Source organism: Paramormyrops kingsleyae, chromosome 22 (assembly GCF_048594095.1).
Source record: "Paramormyrops kingsleyae isolate MSU_618 chromosome 22, PKINGS_0.4, whole genome shotgun sequence".
Classification (NCBI taxonomy): Eukaryota; Metazoa; Chordata; class Actinopteri; order Osteoglossiformes; family Mormyridae; genus Paramormyrops; species Paramormyrops kingsleyae.
Window position 1 is genome coordinate 8002318 of NC_132818.1, and position 23514 is coordinate 8025831.

Here is a 23514-nt window from a genome sequence, read left to right on the forward strand (position 1 = left end):
GTCATTAACATTTATCAGGCAGTATCTAAGGGCTGTAACTTTCATACCTGCATTAATACTTTTACCGCGAGCAGGACAAACGGCAGGAAGTTTCTCAACTGCATCCGTTTTGTTTGTTTTAAAGTTTTTGGTAACACTTTAGCTGACGGGGCACAAATACTTAGTAACTTGGTTAAGTACTAAAGTACAAATTATGAACAAATACAATAGCTACTTGAGAAAAAAAAATGCATTGGTGTACAAACGTGAGACCGCTATTTCACTTGTGTTATTCATGACTTGTTCCGTCAAGAGTCCCTTAGTAGTTCCTTCAGTCATACACAAAAGGTTTACAGAATTAACAAATATAGAAAAGATGCGTCACGATTTATTAATGAAGGAACATGAGATCAATATGTAATAGACTATTTGTGGTTAACACGTAACTAATAACATAATACTACAATATTTGTACTCTCAAGCAAACCCTCAAGTAAAGTGTTACCAAGTTTTATTTTTTTTATTTGTCGCAGTAATAGAAAGGCTACTTTAGAAATTAGCCCTGCACAAGTTACAGAGCATATGAAGGGCCATCCTTGGAAACAGGTGGGACCAAACGACATCTGTGTGTGTGTGTGTGTGTGTGTGTGTGCGCGCGCGCGGGCGTAAAAGCATGACCCATTCTCAGTAAACCAAAGAAAGCTTTTCATTAACCTTATAAAGCAGGATTTAACCACAGAAATAGTTCATTTACATTTTTTTTTTTGGCAGACGCTTTAGTTCAAAACAACGTACAAGAAGCGAGAGAGCGCAGTGTCAAGCGGTCCCTGGAAGAATCCGGGGCGCAAAGTCCAAACCCACGTATGCACACACCGCCAGTCTGACACATCATGGCGAGGGAGAAATCAGCTAAACACTAAACTATTTGTTGTAAATGAACACACACATTTTCTTGGTATTGTGAACACACAGGCTGTTCTCAGAAATAAAAGCTTCCTATTACCAGAATTTGGAAAGGGAGTGTCTCAAAACTTCGATTAGATCATACCTTGCTGACAAATTTTGATCAGAGACATTAGATTAAAAAACACCTTTGAATACAAAGTTCATTTGGTAACGTCAAGTGATTTTCTCTTTAAAATTAAAGAAGAACATTACACGTACAAAAGCACTGAGGACAACCAGCTTTGGCAGGTTGAGTCGGAAGGACAATGAACCAACGATCATTGGCACACTACTGCCCACTTGTGGTAAAAGACAGAAGACACAAAGGCTATGACTCATTTAAATATAACGTCAAGGTACCTTTTATCCGTTTTTTTTCCAGAAGAGCGTTAACACGAAACAGCTGAGCTATTTATTTTGGCACGCCATTTAAAGACGCACCAAAGCAGCAAGCCATTAGCTATTTTAATTATACAAATACACTAAGCAATATTATATAAAAACTGTCAGCATCAAACGCTGCTGTTAAACGAAACAACTTAAAGAACAAAAGCATAAAAATACCATTTGCACAAATATAGATTAAGAGGAGAATGACTGCGATGTACATTTGATGTCTGAATTTCTAAATGATTAATGAAAACCAGTATAATTAACAAGAGACAGGAAACAGAGTGGCCTAATTTAGTAACCACTTGGTGTTTGGAAGAAATGAGACGAAACAGTATTTTGCATTATAATAAAATAAAACTTCGTATTGGTAACATGTCACAGTGGGTGTAATTCCATATGAGAAAAACGAGTTCCTACACTCCATGCTGTCACAAACCACCAAATCTTTTCCTATAGTTTTACATGGTGAACGGACCTATTATAGCCTAGCCTTTTTCAATAAACTGCCAGATGATCAATTACGATTTAGGCCTAGTCTTTTAGTGAAAGAATCCGTACTGCTACCTGATGGATGAATGTTTAAATTTATCATATTTGCTCCTTGCTCATTAAAACTGCCGTGAAAAAAAATCTTAAACCGTAATATGCCTGCTAATAAGTCAGCAGGGCTTCATTGCCATCTACTGGTTAAGTAGAAGGTTGCATTTTTTTTCCAGAATAAGGATGAACATTGACGTGAGAAAGCTTTAATTTTTGTGCTTGTGTGATGTTTTTCGTCCCTTAAACAATGACTAAGGATATTATTTATTTAGTTGTTTGGTGTTTTGGTGCATGTTTTACCGGTCGTGAATGTGACTTTATTACTAATTACTACGTTTATAGTGTCTTACCTCAGTCCGCTGAGGAGACCGAATCCATCCCGCCTGGATGCTCTCTGTGTTTCTGTACAAGCGTTTCCTTAACTGACTAAATCTTAAATCACCATTAAGGTATTTTCCACTAACTCCAGAGATTAATTAATACGACCGGACGCCTGAAGACACCACGCAGATGTTCGGCATAAAGGCAGAGGCGCCGGCTCGCGCTCGTCGGGCGTGATACTCATGCGCTCAGACGCGCGCGCACATAAGAAATCTTACGGCAAATCTGTAGTATTCCGTTATAAACCTAAAATAAGCTATATCGATAGCATTGGAGTAGTCTGCAAACACTGTTTACAAGGTAACAGGAAGGCCTATTATAAGGAGAGACATTACTAAGCCGTTCAAAAGGATAGAACCTTTCAGCATTAGGTGTTTCATACCTTAAGGAATTAAACAAGACATCTAGGAAAACTAATCCTTCCACTGAACTATATAGCTTAATGGCTCGCTCTTCTGAAAGCTCAGTAGATATGAGAGAAATTCATGCTCTCCTAGATTCCCGTAAGACTTCCGAAAGCCGTTGAAGCCTGACTGTTGTTTTGAGGACCTTCTGATAGCATGTTTATTGAACTCCTGCCTATATCAGCCTGTTTCAGACATCCTCATAGAAAGGGAGAAATCATGCAGTTTTTATTCCTTACACTCACAAATAATCTGTGATTTGATCATAAACTGTCTTCTGAATATATTGAATCTTATTTTATTCACTAATTTCTTTGAACTGCAATCAACACCTCTTTTATGGACCTTTCCTCCAAGTGAATACAACCAGCTGTCAATTTACATCAAGATAATGTGCAATGATGAGCAATCCTCAGATGACATTTTTGTATGTAGGTGATGTGTAGCTCCCACCACCTTACAGTTCTTTGTTTATTTTCTAGTGAAATTAATTGATGTGAAAATGAATGTCTATTATCTGCTAGTCTTTCAGCCTTTCAGATTAAACTCTCTGACCTTCGTGGAAAAATAGCTGTAAATCAATTAACACAGTTAGCAGTTAAGTCTAATTACCCAAGCTCACATAAGGCCAATAAGGCATGATTACGAAATACGTGTTCCACTTCAGTAGACAAAGACTCTTAGTTATTGAATGTTTTGAGGCTGTCAAATGTAATTCTACCAAATTCCACCAAAAAAAACTGAGTAACAAAATCAGTATGTCACAAGCCACTCCTAGGACCAATACTGAAATGCAAGAGAGCATTACACATCAATGGCAGTATTGTCAAAGCTGAAAGTATTCTTATTGTTGGGGCTGTAATTTGACACTGGACGTGATACTACTACTCGAAAACATTCTCCCCTGCCTCGGTGGAATGTCATTCGGCCTGTTCGACAGGACTTGTCCTTCTCTAAGTGAGCCTGCCACATTGTCCCTAATTGACCGATATGTCATTTAACAGTTGGGCTGTGGTGAGCATACAGAAATCCCAGCTGGTATGACAAGCCGGCAAGCAACAGTAATGCCAATATGTTAACAGATTTCTTTATGACCCAAACAACAACACAGTCTGTAGTGTATGACATAAATACAACTTACCATACGGTTGTGTTTACATAGCATTGCATAAGCTTATATTTAATTTACAAAGCTTGTGACGGAAAGTAATTGTTCCCTAAAGAAAACATAACATTATATATAACAACAAAAGTGTATTTTGGGAAGTTCATGTCTAATAAACTTAAATCCCAAAAGTATTTCAAGAATTTTTAAGCTTCAATTGCTAGACTGTATCCAAGTCAATTTTGGTTTGATTATTCACTATGGCAAAGTCCATAATACAAGTCCAACAGTTGTTGCTTTTCATAAAGTGCTTCTTTATATTCCATTCCTTCTCACTTCCAATTTCTTGGCTAATTCATGCCCAACTAGAGGAGAAGTCACACTGTATCCATATTTCAGATGATGTCACTCCATAGCTTACTGGGTGTTGCAGATCTTCACTACAAAACTAGTCTGCAATTCAACTCACTCTTAAAAAAAAAGTCTATTCTTGTTTGGTCAATTTTGTTTGGTAGTGTTATATCTCCATATAAATAAAGTGAATATAAATAAAAGTAGTGTCTATTGTGGCAGGGCAGGCCCCAGATCAGTTCCCAAGTGCTCCTGGTGCTGTTGCAGAGCCCTGGCTTCCTCTCAGTAAGCGAAAACTCCGCGATGATCCCAAGGGTCTCTTCTGTTGCCGCAAAATGAAGTCATAATTGGCAGAAGTAGACATGGCGTAGAACACATTGGCCTTGTCTGGAATCAGAAGCTCTTTGTGGGACAGGGGGACACAACAAAAGATTAGCAAATCCTGGTATGTGCATTGAAATTTGTGCGGTGTAGGTCAACTCCTGTATAGCAAGAGTACAACAAGTGGGCATCACCTCAAGGCTCACCTTTGTCCTGCTGCAGGACCTGGCTGAGCGTGAAGTCACGGCAACTGACGCCCTCCAGGTTGAGCTTCTCCATGGCTCTCTGGATCACCTGTGCCGTCTTGTCCTGACTGGTCAGCTGTGAGAGGAGCAAAGAGTTAGTGCTCATGATGTATCCAGACCCCGAGTTACATAAAAACACACGAGTGGCTTCCCAACGGTCTATTCTGTGCTTTAATCTCGAATGTGACTCATGAAGCATGCTGCGTGAAGGTCCTAAGGAGGCCAGCAGGTGGCGAAGGAGCAGGACTTGCTCTTTAAAATGCATACCATTATCTATTATCAGAAGCAGTAGAAGTGTAGCCTTATTTCTGGATGTGTAGTTCCTGCTGTCAAGTATGGAAGAAGCTCTGGGGTTGCCTCGCCAGTAACAGAGTTAACGATCTTTACCAAACCCCAACGTGAATCTAAACCGGCATGGCTATCATGGCAAACTTCAAAGGCAGGCAATTCCACAGCTGACTAGCAGATAAGACAAACCTTTGTTTTTCAGCAAGACGGGGAAGCTAATGACCTTTCAAACTAATGATCTGGCCTGTCCAGTCTCCAGGCTTCAATCCCATAGAAATCGAATGGGACAAACTGAAGAGAAGAGTTAGAGAAAACAAGCCCCCAGTAGGGTCATCCTCCAGTGTATGCCCTCCCCCGTGGCGCTGGGCCGGCTGCAGTGTCCTATGTAATCAGTGATGATTGGCCAATCATTGGTTGTGTCCCCAGACTCTTCGTGAGCCAACAGTGAGGAAACCATGGTTACTGCCAGCCTGCGGGGTGCTGATCAACCCCATACTGGTGCGGGGTGGTATGGAGTACAGTGGTCCGCCATGCCAGACACTCACCAGGATGCTTTTGTACATGATGCTGTTGCTGCTGTTCTCCACCCTGACCCTGACGATACAGGAGTCATCCACCTGCCGATTGTAGACAGGCAGGGAAACCATGGAGACCGAGCGCCTGTGCTGGGAGGTGTGGCCGGGCTTGCGTCCGGCCGGCAAAGCACAGGGGGTCAGCACCAGCAGGTCTGGCTGAGAGCCAAAGCAGGACGCCGGCTGAGGAGTCGGCTCACACGGGGCGATGGGGGCCGACTGGAATAGTTCAGCCATGTCCTGACAAGAGCTGGAGAGACCCTGAGGGCAATTTGAGAGTGAGAACCTGGGAGAACCAACACTCCACTAAGCAGCTTCAGGTGTGATCTCTAGAACTTTTCAGCTTATTTCCAAAAAGATTATAACATCTAGTTGATATTTACAAGTGTATACAAGATCCATGGGTGTAAATTATGGGGAGATGGGGGGGTTGTAGCCCCCCCCAATAAATCAAAACCAGCTAATATAACCCCCCCAATAATCATGTTTCCCCTGTAATGGGTGGAGACCTCAACTCCCCCAATGTTCAAGCCGAAGTTACGCCCTTGACAAGATCCAAAGGAAGACCTCAACCCTCAAAGCTTGCAGTTCTCAAGAGGTCATTAGCCACTCATATGAAATGAATTTACGCCATGTGAGTGCACTAATTTGAAAATATGCTTTAAATTCACAAACCACAAATGACTTGTGTTAAAGACTTAAATTGTGATCTACGAGCCCGCGAACAACAACAAACCAAAATTAGCTCATAGAATATGGCTCTTAGACATAAAGCCTTTGGAAGGAAGTGTTGGGTTTCTGAGCAACTCCACCTCTTGTTGGCACAGTGAGGAGGAGGGGCTGCAGTCGTCCGCTTCACTGCTGAAGCACGAGGAGTTGCTCATCTGATCTGCCACCATCTTCTGAGAGGAGCCCTCGCTCATGGAAAGCAGCCTGCATGGGCACACGCGGGTGTGTAAACACGGGCGTGTGAACACACAGTGTTGTGCACACAAGTGCACACAAAAATCCAAAGGTTGGAGCAGGTGCCTGGCACTCGCACGCCAGTGTCACACTCCAACGGAGGGAGGTGGTGCAGCTGTGGCGCCTAGATGTCAGCTGAGGGGGACTTACGAGGACAGCTTCTTCAGACGGGATCCCCAGGTACTGGGGGACTCAGGACAGGAATCCAGGGGCTCTAGATCCTGAGACAACTCATAGCTGTCGGATGACACATGACTGCAGATCACCACACAGACATGCTTATGGAATTCACTCGTCTCAAAAAAAAGTCACACATCAAAGATGGCCCCAGAAATTATTAGCGAATACTTCAGCCACATCTCGTCACTAAAACCCAGTGTGAATTTTTGTTGGCCTTTCTATTATGTAACAGATCCTGTATAGCCGATGGCCTTATCTTGAGGGACCTACAGCATTACACTTCATACAGCTAGATGCTGACTCAAGCATTTCCCGTAAGACTCCTCGTTCAAGGTCGCAAAGGTTGCCTGAAGAGCCCCTCTGTATTCATTCTGGCCCTTAACCACCATCTGCTGTGATGCTGTTATTTTTTTACCAGTTTTGTCCATCAGCCCTGAGCAGAAACCTTCCTCACCTCTCCTGGTCAGTCAGCAGTTTCTGATCCTGAGATAGCCAGAGGGCGATCTGGGGGTGGTAAGGAAGCAGGTACTGGCCACAGGAAGTTTGGAGCTGACGAATCTGGGAGAGGATCTCAAACTCCTAAGGTGGGGGCAGACGAGGAGGTTATGTAACAAACACTCTGTCCAAAGATTGCAGGCCCCCAGCTAACTGCCTCTTGGACATAATCTCAACATTCCAATGAGGCTGTTTTGAGACACCCAGACCCCCCCCCCCCCCCCCACCACCACCACCACCACCACCAAACCTTTCCAATGCTCTATTGTGGATGCTCACATCTATGAAATAACTTACCCTTCTCCGCTTCTCAAAGTTAATCAGGCCTCCCTATGGACAGAAGAAGAGAGGGATCAATCACTTCAATCAACAGCCAGCTCACCAGTCAGTCTTTGCATGCAGCTCTGGAAAAATTTACGAGTCCACTCTATATGTTTTAAAAAAAAAATCTGCATTTTTAAATCCTGGCTTAATCCTGGTTCTGCTGGCAGAGGCTACACTGCGAGGAAGGTTGTTTCCAGGCTCAAAGTTTCTAAGACAGCAGAACATGAGAAGAAGGTAAAGCAGGAGACACTGGGAACGACCTGAAACCAGCCAGGTAGAGGGCGGAAGCGACTTTCTAATGCCAGAGATGACTGTTAATTGAGAAATGAGAGAAACAAAGAATATTGCTGTGATCTCTTAATTTCTTCCAGAGCTGTACATTGAGGTGACCCAGGGTATGAATTAGGTTTGTAGTGCTTGGTTTACTCAGTGACATTCAGTGTTTGGTTTACCCAGTTTGCCTGTCAGTTAACTCACCTCCACTGTGTCTGGCAGTGCAGTATCCAGCATGGTAAGCACGGTCAGGTAGGTGCCCAGATAAGGTACGCTGCCCCCAGTGGTGCTCTGTAGAACACACAATGATCACAAAGCGTACATGACAGCCGTCGAAGTGCCCTGTCGGTATTGGTCAGAGCACAGAAAGGACCGATCGTTTCGGCCAATCCTGAAAGCGTGAGCACAGGGGAACTGGACATCCTGGGCAGGGGCAAAGTGGAGGGACAAGCTGAGTCACCTCTGCCTTACTCCCGTTCAGTACTACAGGAAAGGCACCCCCCCAGATTGATGGCTGACCCTGGAGGGCAGTCACTGTCTTTCCCGCTTTGGGAGGGGTTGCCGCTATGTACGACTGTCAGTCAGTTCCTAGCCCCTCCCCCGAAACACACCACACTCTTGTTTTACGTCATCAAGGACCTAACAGTCGGTTAACTGAGCGGTACTTAAATAGCACAAAGTTAGAAGATCCCGAAGTGCTGCATGTGACTGCATGTGACTCTCTGCAGGACACAGTGGACAGTCAGTGGGAAATAATGCGTGGGCAGTATGACGAGCTGCTTCCTCCTTCTTTGCAGGGCCACATCACAGGCAGGTCCGCAAACCTGCTCTCAGCCATGTCACTTCCTCAAAAACAAGCTATAGTCGCCTCATATACTCAGCGTGCTGATGTTATCGCAGGGGTAGGTAGCGGTCTCTCTGACTCCTGAACACGCACATCAGCACTCAATTTTACTTTCACCGCCAAACGGATGCATTACCGTCTGCTTGGTCAGGAGGCAGCGCTTTGATGACTTGGGGGAGGAATTCTGTGCATCTGATTTGGTCCCATCCTGATTCGAGAAGAAAGAACAATACGACTTCACACATAACAGCATTTGCTTTGAATAAGGGCCCATTGCAAGGAGCCATAGAGAGAGATCCCAGTCATAGTCACATAGCATTTCTCAGTCACAGTCACATAGCATTTCCCAGTCACAGCCCCAGTCACCTTCTCAGCAAACAGTTCCAGTCTGAGCCCAAATCCATAGCACTGTGGTTATAAACCTCAAATAAGTAACCTGCAAGAAATAGCCAACCACAAGGATAAAGTGTGTCACTATAAGTCCCCTGAAATAAGGTCATACGCCGAAGAAAGAAAAAAAAATGCTGAAAAGTGCTGGTTAATTTCTCGCTATCAGCAGGTGCACTAACACAGATAAAGCCCTCATTTGTTGAGCTCGCAAGTCCAGCAAAGCAGGCTGAGGGTACAGCTGAGGGTAGAGGCAAGGTGAACATGGAACCTGAACCCGGGGAGCATAGCTGGTTGGCCTCCGAGACTCACGAAATGCCTTACAATGATGCCATTGTACATTGCGGGAAACAAGGAGTCAACTTCTCAGAGCAAACAAACCTCTCTCAGCATGAAGACTGATACGAGTCCACGCTGAATACACTGGGGCGAATACTCTCTAAAAGTGAAGTGGAAAATGGTTCACTTAATCTACTTTAATGTGCTTTGTTAGTTTTACACTTCAGATTTTTTCCACAGCTGGGTTTTTCACTCAGCCGGATCAGGCAACTACCTTTCCAAAAGACAACAGACCTTCTCTTGGGATTTGAACCTACAACCACTTGGATCACAAGCATGGTGTTTCAGTCCCTGTGTTTCTCTGTTACAGTATGTGGCATGTGTTACAATTATTAGAAACATGAGATTTCATAACCCTTCGAAAACCTATCAGTGTCACACACTGGACAGGATCTGAGAACAATAAAGCAAGATTACAAAACCTTCGTGATTCTTAGATTTTTTTCTTGCCAGTGAAACTCCATGCTATAAAAACAAGCACTTCCATCGGTAAGCAGCCTCCTTCTGAACACCTCACTGCTCGTAAGAAATGCCTCTCGGCCGTCACGTTCCTCTGACGCAAAACCTAAGGTTATTAGACCGACCACCTTGCCTAGGAGAGCATTGCTATTCAAATATGGAAGAATGTGTGTGTGTGTGTGTATGTGTGAGGTAATGTATATGTTACACTGTGGGGACCAGATTTCCCCACAATGTGATAAAAACCTGTTATTTTTATACCTTGTGGGACATTTTTTTCAGTCTCCACAAGGGGAAACTCAATTTTATGTATATAAAAAAAAACTGTGAGTGCAATCAAAAAAACTAAAAATGTCAAAAGTTTTGTATTTTGTTTGGTTAGGGATGGGTATGAGTTACGGTTATCATTGTTGGGATTTGGGTTTTTCCCATAGAAATGAACAGAGGATCCCAGCAAAGATAGGAATACCTGGACAGTGTGTGCATGTGTGTGTCTGCATGCGGTTTATGTATGCAAAAATTATTTCCGCATTTTGAATGTTTGCAGTGGCTGGTTAGGTTACAAAGGGGAAGTATGGTTTGAACACTCGACTTAAAACACCAAAAGAAAGCACCGATATTGTACTCTAGGAAAAACACAGTGTTTCACCCAAACTGCTACGGTAAATGTTCATATTTAAGACTTTAACTGGAGTGAGAAGGAAAGAAAAGTGGATGCAGTAACATTAAGATGACCCTGTGTGTCACTAGATCAGCATATTCTTTATATGAGAGTCTCTGTAGCGTTTATGTCCTCCTAGAGACCTAGACCTTCACTCCATCTCAGTGATAGCAGTCGTGTCACCCGGGGTGGCCGGGTCAGTGCACAGAGAACGGCCTGCTCAGGAAAGAGTCTCTAACCTCCTCAATGATCTCCCCATTGCCAAGGACACAGTTCTCGTCAGGGAACATCCCGCACAGGTTTTCCAAAGTGGTCACGCTCTCCCTGTATGAACACAACAGAAGTTTCAGTCATCTTTCCCTTCCAGAGATCTTCATCTTTGAACGACTTGCTCCAAAATTTCGACTGGTCTGCTTTCATGCTATATTCCTACAGGCCTTCCGGTGGCAGATCATGGCAAAACCGATGAGCTTGCGTCAACCTAGATGCACCTACCTGCTGACGGCCGCCCATGTTTTCTTCAGCCTGTAGATGGCGTTGGACTGCAGAGCAGACAGGATGGCCCTCAGGGAGGAGAAGTTCTTCAGCTGTCGACATTCCTAAGGTCACGCGGTGGGGACTCGCGTTAGGTCGTGGGTGGCAGAGTTACGTGCTTTTAGCAACGAACCAATCCTATGCCCACCTGAGCTACCCGAATCCACTTCTCGATGATGCGGGCCCTCTGGACGGGGCCCGGAGCTGGGATCTGGTTTCCAGGGGAATTCGTTGCTGGGCAACAAAGCAATGAAGTAATGACTCGGTTGGTGACGGCGTTGAACTGAGCGACGGTCGCTCGTATGGTCCGGCACAGATTGACCTTCTTGTCACGCTGGGACCAGACGCAGCCCAGGCACTGGAATGGGCTGACCTTGACGAATAGTTCCTGCAAGGAAGAGGAGATAAGAAGGTCTGTGTTTGGGTATGTGAAAGGGCATCACCGCAGCTGGTGCATAGGTTAAGTATCTGTGTTTGTGACCTTGCAAACCGTAGTTGTATAGCTGGATGAAGTGCAGTACAATAAGCCATACAGGATGCCCTGCACGAGCCACCAGCTATGCAAATAAACTGCAGAAATAAACTACAATGCAAATAAGCTGCCTCACAGTTTCACTTACCGCGTCCAGCCGCGTGAGCTGCTCCGCGATGCCCCCTACAGGGAAGTCCAGGAAGGCCCCCAGGTCTTCGCACTCAGGGCTTTTGTCGCCCACAATTTCATCCTCCAGGTTCTCCTGCTCTGGCAGCAAGGCCCCTTGGGTAGAGGGACAGGCAATATTGAAAGGCATAAAAGTACTGATTTAACGCTATTAATTTCATCTAACAGAAAATGAATACAGACGCTCCTCTGCTTAAGAACTTTCAACTTACGAACTTTCAGACATACGAACGAAGCGTAGCGTGCATACTCCCAGCATCCTAGCTCTTTGTACTTGCGTATACCCTTAAAATTATCTTGAATAACGATATACGAACATTTCAAGTTGCGAACGGCCGTTCGCAACGTATCTCATTCGTAAGTAGATGAGCGTCTGTGTTGCACAAATCAAACGCCATGAAGAAAATTGCATTTTTTATACTGATGTAACAGCCAGTGCTGAGTGCAAAGGGAGACTCTTACATATGCAACAGGATCAACTCATCAAACAGGTACCAGCTGCTCATTTCTGGTCTTGCCACATCTGGGTTTGGACTTTTCCTGACCAGCACTTATCTGATCCAGAATTTACCCGTGCATTTTTGGATCTTTGTTTTACTGCATGGCCACGCTGCCCATTACAAACATGCGGCTGCGCAGTAAACCGTACAACATTCGGTAAAGGACCGGAGTCCAGGTCGAGCTGCACAGCATCTCCGCCTCCTAACTGTATTATGAGATCTTTACTCCGCCGATTGGCCTTTGTCGTACATAAACCGCCTCATCCTTCCTCTTTTGCCTCATCCATGGACAGAACATTCACTCCGAAGGTGCTTTCGACAGGCTTTGGGTCAGCGTTCACGTTCTTGTAAGTCAGCGGGGTTTTCCGGCTTCCTGCTCTTGCCACATTTTCCACTTTTGCCCGGCGTCTCCCTAACCTCGGCGCAGCTCAGAGCAACATGCAAAACACTGAATCATCTTCCCACTGACTTTTCAGTTTTACACTTTGCTGATGGAAATACCTCAGCAGAACATTCAGTCCAGGTTTGTCTGTCCCGAACTCCCCAGTTCGCATAATATTTTTCTACAAATTCAAATCTCACGGTCAGCAGACTGATCCCACCTTTGGCCCCTGGCCTTTAACCCCCAGCACTGGCTCATCCTGCTTTCTCAAAAATGTATTTTGTTTTTCAATAAAACTATAGGATATTTAATAAATAATGATCATTTTGTTTAAATTTGCCTTTCAGGAGACACAAGGTCACCTCACAACGAATAAAAACAACAACAAAATAGCACCAATAAAATCAGACATGACAAGGCAATATGTCATTAGCTTTCAGGCATGAAAATGGCAGCCAAAACGATGAGCTTTAGCGACGCGTTTGTGTTATAAAGTCCAGTTGATGGATTTAACGGGAAGGAGAATTCCAGAGTCTTCTGCACTGAAGAGCAGACAGGGCGCTCTGAGGTACCTTCACGCAGGAACTTTTTCAGCAGATTGTCAGCATCGTCTGCTAGGTGCTGGAAGGGCAGGAGGGGGCGGAGGTACGAGGACAGGAGCCGTAGGGTGGAGTGCTGGGGGGGCTCCCAGAGGTCATCTGTGTACTCCTGCAGCCAGGTCTGAATCAGGGGCCCCAACAGACTGAGAGATACAGAGGAGACAGTGGCGACATTCAAGCCAAGTCCTAGATATTCAGATGTAGGGCAAATGCAGAGCTACAAAGATGTAGTTAAAGGACGTCCCACCTGTGCTGGTTATCGCTGCCGTTAGCGTCGGCCCCCGCGTCGGCCCTGAATGAGCAAAGATATCCACTCAGTTTCCTCAAAAATTGGGACACACATCACACTACAAGGGGGCTGTTATTTAGGGTGACAAGGCAGTGTTGTCATACTGCTGTCTAATGTCTTGGAGTCTGATCCTGCCTCTGAACCTGGTGGTTAAAGGGCACCAGCGACCAGGGATCGTTTTCCTGATATGAAATTAGCCCACGAAGCTATTTTCTCCATTATATATTTCGGAAATTCATTCAGTATTACAAGCAAGCCTTCTATAATGCGGGAAATGTAACAATGTCATTTGGAAATCTACCGTTAAACTGTTACTATCTTTCACAAAGCCAGAAAAATATAAAAATAGAGTAGGGGGAAATGGAACAGTGTGAGTTCCTGAGGAGCCGGTGCCCCCCCCCCCCCACCCACCTCTGGAAGAGGAGCTCGATGAGCCTCTCAGGGTCGGCGAAAGCGCGATACATGGAGAAGAATATGGGCACAAAATCCGGGTCCTGCGGGGGGGGATGGAGCAGCTGCGTCACCAGGCCCTCCAACCCGGCGGCCTTGACCCGCCGCACTTTGCAGGTGCGGTACTGGACGAAGCTTAAGGGCAGCTGTTCCTCGGCAGCATTAGGGGGCGGGGCCACGGCTTCTCTGCGCAGGGTCACCCCGTACACAATCCCATGCTCCACTTCTTCCCCCCACTCCTGCACTGGGTCCTGACAAGACGCAGAAACACTTACTGACGAATAGGTCAGATGGGGCTGCCCCTAAGGGTGCCTGATCAAAAAACCCTTTAAACAAACTTGGGGATATTTTCTAGACTAACTAGTAAGGGTCTCTTTAGTAGATCAATATAATAATCTGTGTCATTTAAGTTCTCCATCACACCGTTGCCCCAATGGGTACACATTTAATTATAATATAATAGATTTTCTTGAAGGCCGTCCTCATGAGCGCCTGTCTTTATGCCAGTCTGGCTCTTCTACTCTGCTTTTGTCCAGAAACTTTGAATAACAGAGGCTATACAGCTGAAATAGAGTCCCCTTTGTTTTTGAAGACATGATTCAAGTCAACACATGCCAATACAGCACGCAGTCACTGACACAGACAGATGAAGTACAGAGCAAAGGCATTAACCAAAAACCAAAACAAAGTACAAAACAGCTAGTCCTCTTAAAAAAGGCCTTTGCGAAGTGACATCACCGAAAGATCCCTCAAATGGGCATGTTTGCAACGCCACAAATAGTACAGGGCTGCTCTGAGCCCCAAGGTGAGGCTTGTTTGGGACAGGCAAAGCCCCTAACAGGCAGACAAACAGGCAGGAACTAGTAGAAAAGTGGTTTTATAAAGGCAAACATTTGGATCTGATTTGCAGCTGAAGACGAGAGCACATACAAACCAAGTGAACAAAACATTACGCTCCAAGCGTCATTAATCTGCGCTACTCCGCTCCCAGGTAATTATTTAACCTTATAAATGTCCAGGTTCTAGGTAGAGTTCCTGAAACTAATCTGCACAGAGAAATCATGTGTGACAACTATAATAAACTGAAAAGTGAATCATCATAATTATTGCTACTTAAACTGATTCTGCCACAGGGTATCCGGTCGACACTGAGTAGCTGTTTTACTGAGTATTAAGCATATGTAGGGCTGGATGGGACCCTCTTTTGTTTCTGTAACCACTTTAAGGATAAGCAAGTTCTGATTTCAGGGGAGCCCTTTCATCCATTTCACTTCTACTGAGCTGTTATTTTTGCACCTGTGATCTTCCTGCTTCACTGTTCCGGGCCCCAGTTTCTCTGAACCTTCTTAACACTACGTCGTTTGTAAGTTCTGTGTTAAAAGATAAAACTTAAGAGCGACGCAGCGTTCATAAGGTTTCGGGAAGCCGGGCCCTGGCTGTTTCCCTCAGACCTTCTCATTAGCAAGGTGTGTTCTCTTAAATGACTGCCATCGACTGTTTTGCTGGCTTATCACGCCGTTCTCCGTCAACTGCAGACACTGTAGCGCATGAAAATCCCACGAGGGAGGCTGTTTCTGAGACATTGGAACAACTACATTTGCTACAATCGTACCACATATAAAGCCACTTATATCACACGTCATAGCTGCTCCAGTGCTCAGCCGCACAGTAAGTGACCGACCTGACCCAGCCTGCGCACTTTATATGCAGATCCAGTCACATGATTCACTGCTTCTGGGAGCTGGCTGTTCTCATTACTGAGCAGGTGTACTTTATGCAGGAGTAATGTAACATTTTCACATTTAAACAATTAGTAGAGCATGAGTAAAAACAAACAAAATATAACACTTATACATACTTCCACTAGCGAGAAATGTTATCACGTAAATGTTACAATTAACAATAACAGAGCTTAATAAAAACATCAGAGCTCAGTGTTTGTCATTTTACAGGCTGAGTTCATAATAAGCCTGTGTTTAGGCTAGTGCAGACTGAACACTCAGTCCTGTGAGTGACTTAGGAAAAACAGTATTCACAATAAGGATTTATGATATAGGAATATAAGTAGTGCTCTCATTGTTCCAGCGGCCCCAACTTTACATGACCTGGCAGCGGGTATGGTAATGATTTACGATCTACGAATGAAATGGCAATGACGGCCTAAGGCATACTGACGGAACACGGAGACGCCACTATTAAGACGCCTGTTATTTTCGCGAGGCATGTGACATTGCTGCGAAGATCCCATGCAGCACTGCGCTGTTCTCTGAAGGTGCAGTCCTGGAATAGGAAAACCTTCAGGCTCAAGGCTAGCTGATGCAATTTCAGATAAAGGGCAATGCTCTCATTAATACAGCAAGCCACGACAGTCAGCCTTGGCAGCCGGCTGATCGCTGCAAAAAATGTACGAAAGAATATGCACGCGCTAAAACTTGACGTCAGCAGCATTTGGACGCTACAGGATTCAAATCTTTCTGACGTACACAACAATACTTTGCTATATCTCTATGCCCACCGAACCATGGTCCACGATTCTCTGGGAATGACTTAAATAAGTGTCTTGAATGAAATACTAAAACCTCTTTGTGTTTTTACATTGTTGCAAGCAGTACTCAAACTCAAACTCAGCAAACATTATGTATAAATGACAATTATAATTTACTGTTGTCGTCATAAGTAAGCATTTCCATAAACAGACAAGTAAAGAAACTTAAGACTGTTACCATCGTCAATTCATATTTTCCCATCTTCTATAGATTCCGGTACGTTGATTGAATGGATGTTACGTTTCAAGTCCAAAAATCCAGTTTCTAAATCAGAAATCAGCTATATAAGCGCAAACAACTTTTTATTAATGTCATTTGAAGTATGCAATTGTAGATTGGTTTTCTTCCGGCTGTCCTCCGAAAATAAAACAAAACAGATCTCCTGGCCAAAATGATATGTCGCGATTTCTGAGAAGTTTCTGTCTCTGCTTGTGGTTGCAGTCCTTTCGATGAATAAGACGCCCCATTTGAGCAGGCAGTGGGAGGCGTCAAAAACGAGCCGGCAACATTTGGTCCGATGTATAATCCTAGAGGATTTGAGAAACTGTTTGAAATTGAAGCTCGGGAGGATGTTAATATATCTATGCTCTGTGTAAGAATTTTTTTTTTTTTTTGAAAAGTGATGCGAAAAGGTGAATGAGAGAAGATTATAAAATGACATCGCAATTTAGTCCTACTCCTGTTAAGAAATGTTTTCCGTGATCGTTTTACATATATCAATATATATTAGATCGTTTTGGATATATTAATGTGCACGGACAATGACATTTACTGTATTGAGCGCTTCTGTTTTTTACATTCATCTTATGGTGTTACAGTATGGGGTGACTTTGTTGACATATTTTCTGATATAATGAGCAAATACCCAATGGAATGCCACTTGTTGACTTTTTTTTGTGAAAGACATACATCAGTGACAGCCTTGGAGCCAGACAAGCCACGTGACGAGCCGCCTCTGCGTGTTACACCAGCATCGTACCAAAGACACGCGCTCATCTGTGTGACTGCAATGCTGCAGCCATATGATAGTGATTCTTATAACCCTGGAATTTTATGAATCTATTGCTTTTCCTGAAGATCTACAAACACTAAGCTACACTTAGACTCCCTTCTGGAGTAACGATTTCCTGTTATTATGAATGATCTAAAGCTGCAGTATTCAATATAGGAAGATCCATGAGCTTGCGAGGTAACCACGCGTTAGGCAGAGCCATCCCATCCTCACATTAACTCTGTTACATAACAGACCGCTATCACTTATGAAATACACGGCTATAGAAAAAATAAAAGAGCCCTCCAAAGTTTGTAAGACAGCAGTGCACGAGAATGATGTGAAGCAGGAGACACTGGGAACGACCAGAAACCAGTCAGGTAAAGGGCGGAAGCGACTTTTCTAATGCCAGAGATGACCGTCAACTTATCCGACAGTTTCTCATGAATCGTAGAACGACACCAATTAAGTGACCTTCAAAAGGAAAGGCAGGATTCAGTGCAGGCGTGAAGTGCACTGCTAGGACAGTTCATATCAGGCTCCTAGAAGCAGGACTGAAGCCCTTCATTAATGAGAATTATATATATATTTACAGATGCATTAACTAAGACATGAGTGAAACAAAAATTGTGCTTTGGTCTCAATTTTTTCCAGAGCTTTACTTAATAATTCCAATACTAGCACTTGTCTAGTCTCTGAATCTAGAGACCTTGAACAACTATTATTGCGTGTTTCCATACTCAGATTTCCCATGCCAATGATAACACTATAATTCTTGCATGGGTTAGCGTTAGGGAAAGTAGCAGCGATGGTTAGCACTCACACACATGGACAGACTTCTGGGACATGTCCAATTAATCTGATGAAGTCCAGTTCCTTAATGGTTAAGCTACCAGATCACGTTCCAGTGATAATTGGGGAACATTGTATGACATGCATAACTCTGAATGACCATAAATGCTATAATAGACACTTTATTTTTCCTTCAGATTCTGACAATCTGGGGCCAGTTTCAGAAAGCAGGATTTCTTACTTAGCTGGATAACTGGGATTTACGGTACCCCATTTTAAGAACATAAGAAATTTACAAACAAGAGGAGGCCAATCGGCCCATCAAGCTCGTTTGGGGAGAACTTAACTAATAGCTCAGAGTTGTTAAAATCTCATCTAGCTCTGATTTAAAGGAACCTAGGGTTTTAGCTTCCGCTACACTAGCAGGAAGACTATTCCATACTCTAACTACACGCTGTGTAAAGAAGTGCTTCCTCAAATTTGTTTTAAAATGTTCTCCCACTAATTTCCACTTATAGTATTCTAGTAAGTATTTAAATGGACTTTTTCTTCATTCGCTTACATTTAGCCCAGACAACCTTAAATCCGACAAGTTATTCAGCTAAGCAAGAAATCCTGCTTTCTGAAACAGACCCCAGGTCGGGATTTTATACATACAGTGTAGTAAACAGATTACAGCATGGATTTATGGTATGGAATCTATCCTGCCATTTATTCAGACTAATCTATGTGACCTATATGTAAAACAACACATATTTACATATTTACTAAAAATGGGAGCCAAGCTTGATATGCACCAGAATAGCCAGCGCTGGATTAAGTATGGCTCACGCTGTTTTGGAAGATGGCAAGCATTTTTGTAACTATACATTATTAAATAGCCCAAATTCCCCAGATTCCGACAGATGCAAGAATCCAGACTTCTGATTAATGCCAAACACAGGTGTGAATTATTATTGTTTTTTTCTCCAAACACTGTGTTGTATGAGACAATTGTGGATTAGCACAATGAAGACTAGTCCAGGCTGGTCGGCCACTTTACAATACATGGAACCCACAATACACGGAACCCACAATACGCGGAACCCATGATACGCGGAACCCAGAATACAGAAAAGAGTAGATTGCCCCCTGCTAGCATGGTGTGCACTGAGCCATTTATCGGCTCCTTTGATCTGCTCCAGTGATTTGCCTAAATTGCCTGCAGGTTATAATCTATAAGATGTGGCTCCAAGAACACAGCATACCTTTTCCATCGAAACACGGCAGGAACGTTCATCCAGAATCATCAACAGAGCCCAACGAGCACTTAGGTAAAGAAAAAAATAAAGCATAATGTCATTAACAGACAAGCCAGGGCTGAATAGGTCTGTTATCATTAGTATTATTGGCTGAGTTCGGAAGACTGTTGTTTGAAGAACACAAAGAGGCTGAGTTTGTTATTTTACGGCAAATGATTCCACAAATGTCTCCTTTCCAGTGTGTTCATGTGAATGACGCTTCTGAAAATAAACTGGGATATTTTGAAAAGTGACTGCTATCCCATCCAGGGTATACAGCACATGGCTCTATGCCACCTGGGATGATAACCAGGATAAGTGGTTAGAAGATGGATAGATAGATGGATGGATGGATGGATAGATGGATAGATGGATGGATGGATGGATAGTGTTGTTTTCGTATTCTAAATGAAACATAGCAATTCAGATTCGAAATGCATGCCTGTACTGTCACCCTCTCTACACAAGAAGACCACAATACTTATTTTCTCCTCTCTCTGGTCTTGAGTGGAAAGTTCTTTGATTGCCAATGTGATGTAATGGTAACAGCACCACCTGTTGCCATTAACCTGAATTTCGATACCTGGCAAAGATAGTGTACCCGAAACGGACGTCACGCCATATTTTTGCAGGCTCAGCTGCTGTTACGAAGAACATGAGTAAAGGACAACTCACCGCAGAAGAATCTGGTGGAGATCATCGTCCAAGATTAAGACACTTTGACTCCTCTTTTTTGCCGAAGGTTACCTGTGCTAAGAATGACGGGAATTCCAATTATCTGTCCCAGCTGTAAGACATCGCTGATGACTTTTGAAAGTACAGGAAGGCCATTTGACCTTATTACCCCTTAGTCACCGACTCAGCTCCCTACCGATGCACACAATTGGCTGCACTAGTTACCCTGTGCAGACGGACAGTTACTTTGTGTAACTACTGCTGGATTTCTTGCATATCGAGGTGACTGAAAGGTTTATGCCCAAAGCATGGGTGTAAATTACGGGAGGGATGGGGGGGTTGTAGCCCCCCCAATAAATCAACACCAGTTAATAGACCCCCCACCCAATAATCATGTTTCCCCCATAATGGGTGGAGACCACAACCCCCCACAATGTTCCAGCTAAAGTCACGCCCTTGACCCCAAGCATGTTCACCCGACACCCAAAGGCTATTTGTAAACATGGACACAGAGACCTTGCGTTCCTCAGCCTGTGGCTGATCATGTCATACTGAGTAACACATCTGACAAATTATTTACTTACCTTCTGCAAGCGGAAAGAGAAATGAGTAAAAGAATGACTTCATATATACACTTAATTTATAAATTTGCATTGATTTTGTTGTTCAGCTAGTTATTTTTCCCAAAGTTATATAGGTTTTTATTAATCTGTTTCAGTGAAAAGCAGATCAGGATGAATACCATCTCTCTTAGCCCACCTTAAATGCCTGTCCACGGTATTTTTCCAAACTGACCTGAAAGTGCTGATCTTCAAATCGGTAGGAACATCGTGTTCCTCGCAAACTTGTCTGGCCGACCTTCCGTCACGAACAAATTGTCCAAATGATCCAGGCGACCAAGGCGCCAGATAAGCATTTCAGCCAGAATTCCAACCACACAGCAGAGGCTGGAAGATGCTGGCAGAAATTCATAGTGAGGAAGCTCAGGGTTTGCAGTTACATCAGAATCCTGTCACCCATCCGCTACAAACCACCTTCTGTATCCCAGTCAGGGACATTGGGGTAGACCTTGAGTCCATCCCAGGCAACATAAGGCTGGGGTACACCTAGTATGTGATGCCAGTCCATCAGAGGCTCATGCATGCACACACTCAGAACTATGGGTGATTCATAGACACCAGTTTGCCCAGTTGCTTGTCTTTGGACTGCAGGAGGTAACTGGAGCACCAGCAGCTAAGATACCATACGGAGAACATCCACACACTCCATACACAGACAAAAGGAGGGCATCAGACCCATACGTTTGCAGGTGTGTGGCTACACTGTTACCCACAGAACCACCATTCAGAAATATATCCTGAATATAAATAAAGAAATTATCAGCACGACCTGTTTAAGCTATGGATCCAAGCCAAGCTTACACCATCCCGAAACTAGAATGTTTGTGTTTTTCTAAATAAAATTGTGTGCATATACGCTTCTGACAATTTTACTCTTTGGGCAAATAAACATCCATTTAAATTTAGCAGCGAAAGAAGCTAATATGCACAACCACGATGACAGAGTTGTGGCCTAAAGCCATAATACAGAATTCAATATAACTGCACAACGCCAAGAAAGTCACATGCCGGGTGGTGGGTGAGCTTCTCATGGTCATTCCGAGGAAGTTTTACAGAATACTTTAGTGGCAATCTCCACACAAAACAGACGAAACGACGAAAGGTATGTGATTGGTTATCTAACACACCTGGTCTGCATACTTTAGCAATCTGAGAAAGAAAAGAAAAACAGGAAGTTTGTTTCTCAATAGTTGAGAACGAGTAACATGTTGAACTATACTTTGGAAGACTTGCTGATTACAATCGTCTTAAACCATCCTGGAACATTAGACATACACTCACTGAGAACTTTACTAGGAAGACCTGTACACCTGCCTATTTGTGCATTTATTTAATTAGCCAATCGTGTGGCAGCAGTGCAATGCATGAAAAAATGCAAACACAGGTCAGGAGTTTCAATTGAAGTTCACTTCAAACACACTTCAGGAAGTGTGATCTCAGTGGCATGACTGTTGGTGCCAGGCGTCTGGTAATGCGTAATTCTGTAGCTAGTGAGGAGGAGTTCTGCGGAAGGGAACGCTTTGTTGGTGAGAGAGGTCAGAGGAGAATCTCCAGACTGCTTCACGCTGACAGAAAGGCTACAGTAACTCGGATAACTACCCTGTACAACTGTGGTGAGCAGAAAAGGGCCTTAGAATGTCAAACCAAATCTAACCTTGTGGTGGATGAGACTGTGTCAGGATCCACTGTTGTCTATGAATAACAGAGAGCTGAGGCTGCAGCGGACACAAGCTCAGCAAAACCAGGTAGCTTGTCTGCAGTCTGGTCTGAAGAAACTCGATTTCTGCTGAAGCACACAGATGGTGGGGTCAGAATTTGGCATCGACAGCGTGAATCCATGAAGACAGTCTGCCTTGTCAGCAGTCCAGGCTGGGGGGCTGTTGTAATGGTATGGGGGGTGTTGTCTTGGCACACTTTAGGCCATTAATACCAATCCACCATCCCTCGAATGCCATAGCCTTCCTGAGTATCATTGCTCGTCCCTCCCTGGCCACAATTTTCCCGTCTTCTAATGGCTCAAAGCAAGTGTCATCGCAAACCGGTTTCATGACATGTTCAGTGTTTTTTATTGCCCTTCACAGGCACCGGACCTGAATCCAGTGCAACCTTTGGGATGTGGTAGAGTGGGAGATTGGCAGCATGGATGTGCGGCTGACAAATGTGCAGAAATTGAGTGATGCAACCATGACATCATGGACCACAATCTCTAAGGAATGTTTCCAACATCTTGTGGAATCCATGGCACGAAGAATTGAGGTTGTTTTTGAGCAAAGGGAGGCCTTGCCTGGTGATAGTATAGTGTTACTAATCAAGTGCTCAGTGAGGGTAAATGACAACTCCAAATTATGTACAGAACAAATCATTTAAACCTACAATGTCTTTCAATAGCTGCTCTTGTTTCCATATTTGGGCTGATTGTAATTCACTTGGGCATGTCAAATGCATTGGTAATATTACCACAGGTAATGAAAAGAGAATCATGTTTTTGCACCAGCAACAATATGCAGAAAAACAAATACTAAGAATGTACCCGACTGAATGAGGTTTAAGTTCAATTCAAATAAGGGTGTCATGAACATTAATGTCTCCACCTTGTGGTGGGGAGAGAATTACAAGCTGAAATAGATTTTTAGAATTAATTTTAAACGAATTAATTTTCTGCCATTTAGCCAGGTTTAGTTTGGATGCGGAAACAACCAACCAAACGCGAGCCGTTTCCAAAAGAAAAAAAATTATGTTTCAATACATT

At 43.8% G+C, this 23514-nt stretch overlaps 1 protein-coding gene across 4 annotated transcripts; it reads right to left on the reverse strand.

Moving 5' to 3' along the window:
* Positions 1-3715: 3715 nt before the first annotated feature.
* On the reverse strand, positions 3716-20996 carry LOC111856310 (ral guanine nucleotide dissociation stimulator-like 1). Of its 4 annotated transcripts, none has more exons than XM_072704952.1 (19): positions 20941-20996; positions 20146-20222; positions 19438-19498; positions 13823-14112; positions 13370-13414; positions 13096-13265; positions 11604-11737; positions 11132-11371; positions 10945-11048; positions 10689-10773; positions 8740-8811; positions 7964-8050; positions 7460-7492; positions 7122-7246; positions 6638-6724; positions 6337-6457; positions 5498-5785; positions 4626-4740; positions 3716-4500 (listed from the first exon to the last, which is right to left on the reverse strand). In XM_072704952.1, exons 3-19 carry the CDS (start codon positions 19477-19479, stop codon positions 4334-4336), a joined length of 2205 nt encoding a protein of 734 aa, XP_072561053.1. In that variant the 5' UTR covers positions 19480-19498; positions 20146-20222; positions 20941-20996; the 3' UTR covers positions 3716-4333. The 4 variants fall into 4 exon arrangements, with proteins under 4 accessions (XP_072561053.1, XP_072561054.1, XP_072561052.1 ...); XM_072704953.1 differs by having other exon boundaries at positions 20146-20217; positions 20941-20956; XM_072704951.1 differs by lacking the exon at positions 20941-20996 and having other exon boundaries at positions 20146-20369.
* Positions 20997-23514: the final 2518 nt, after the last annotated feature.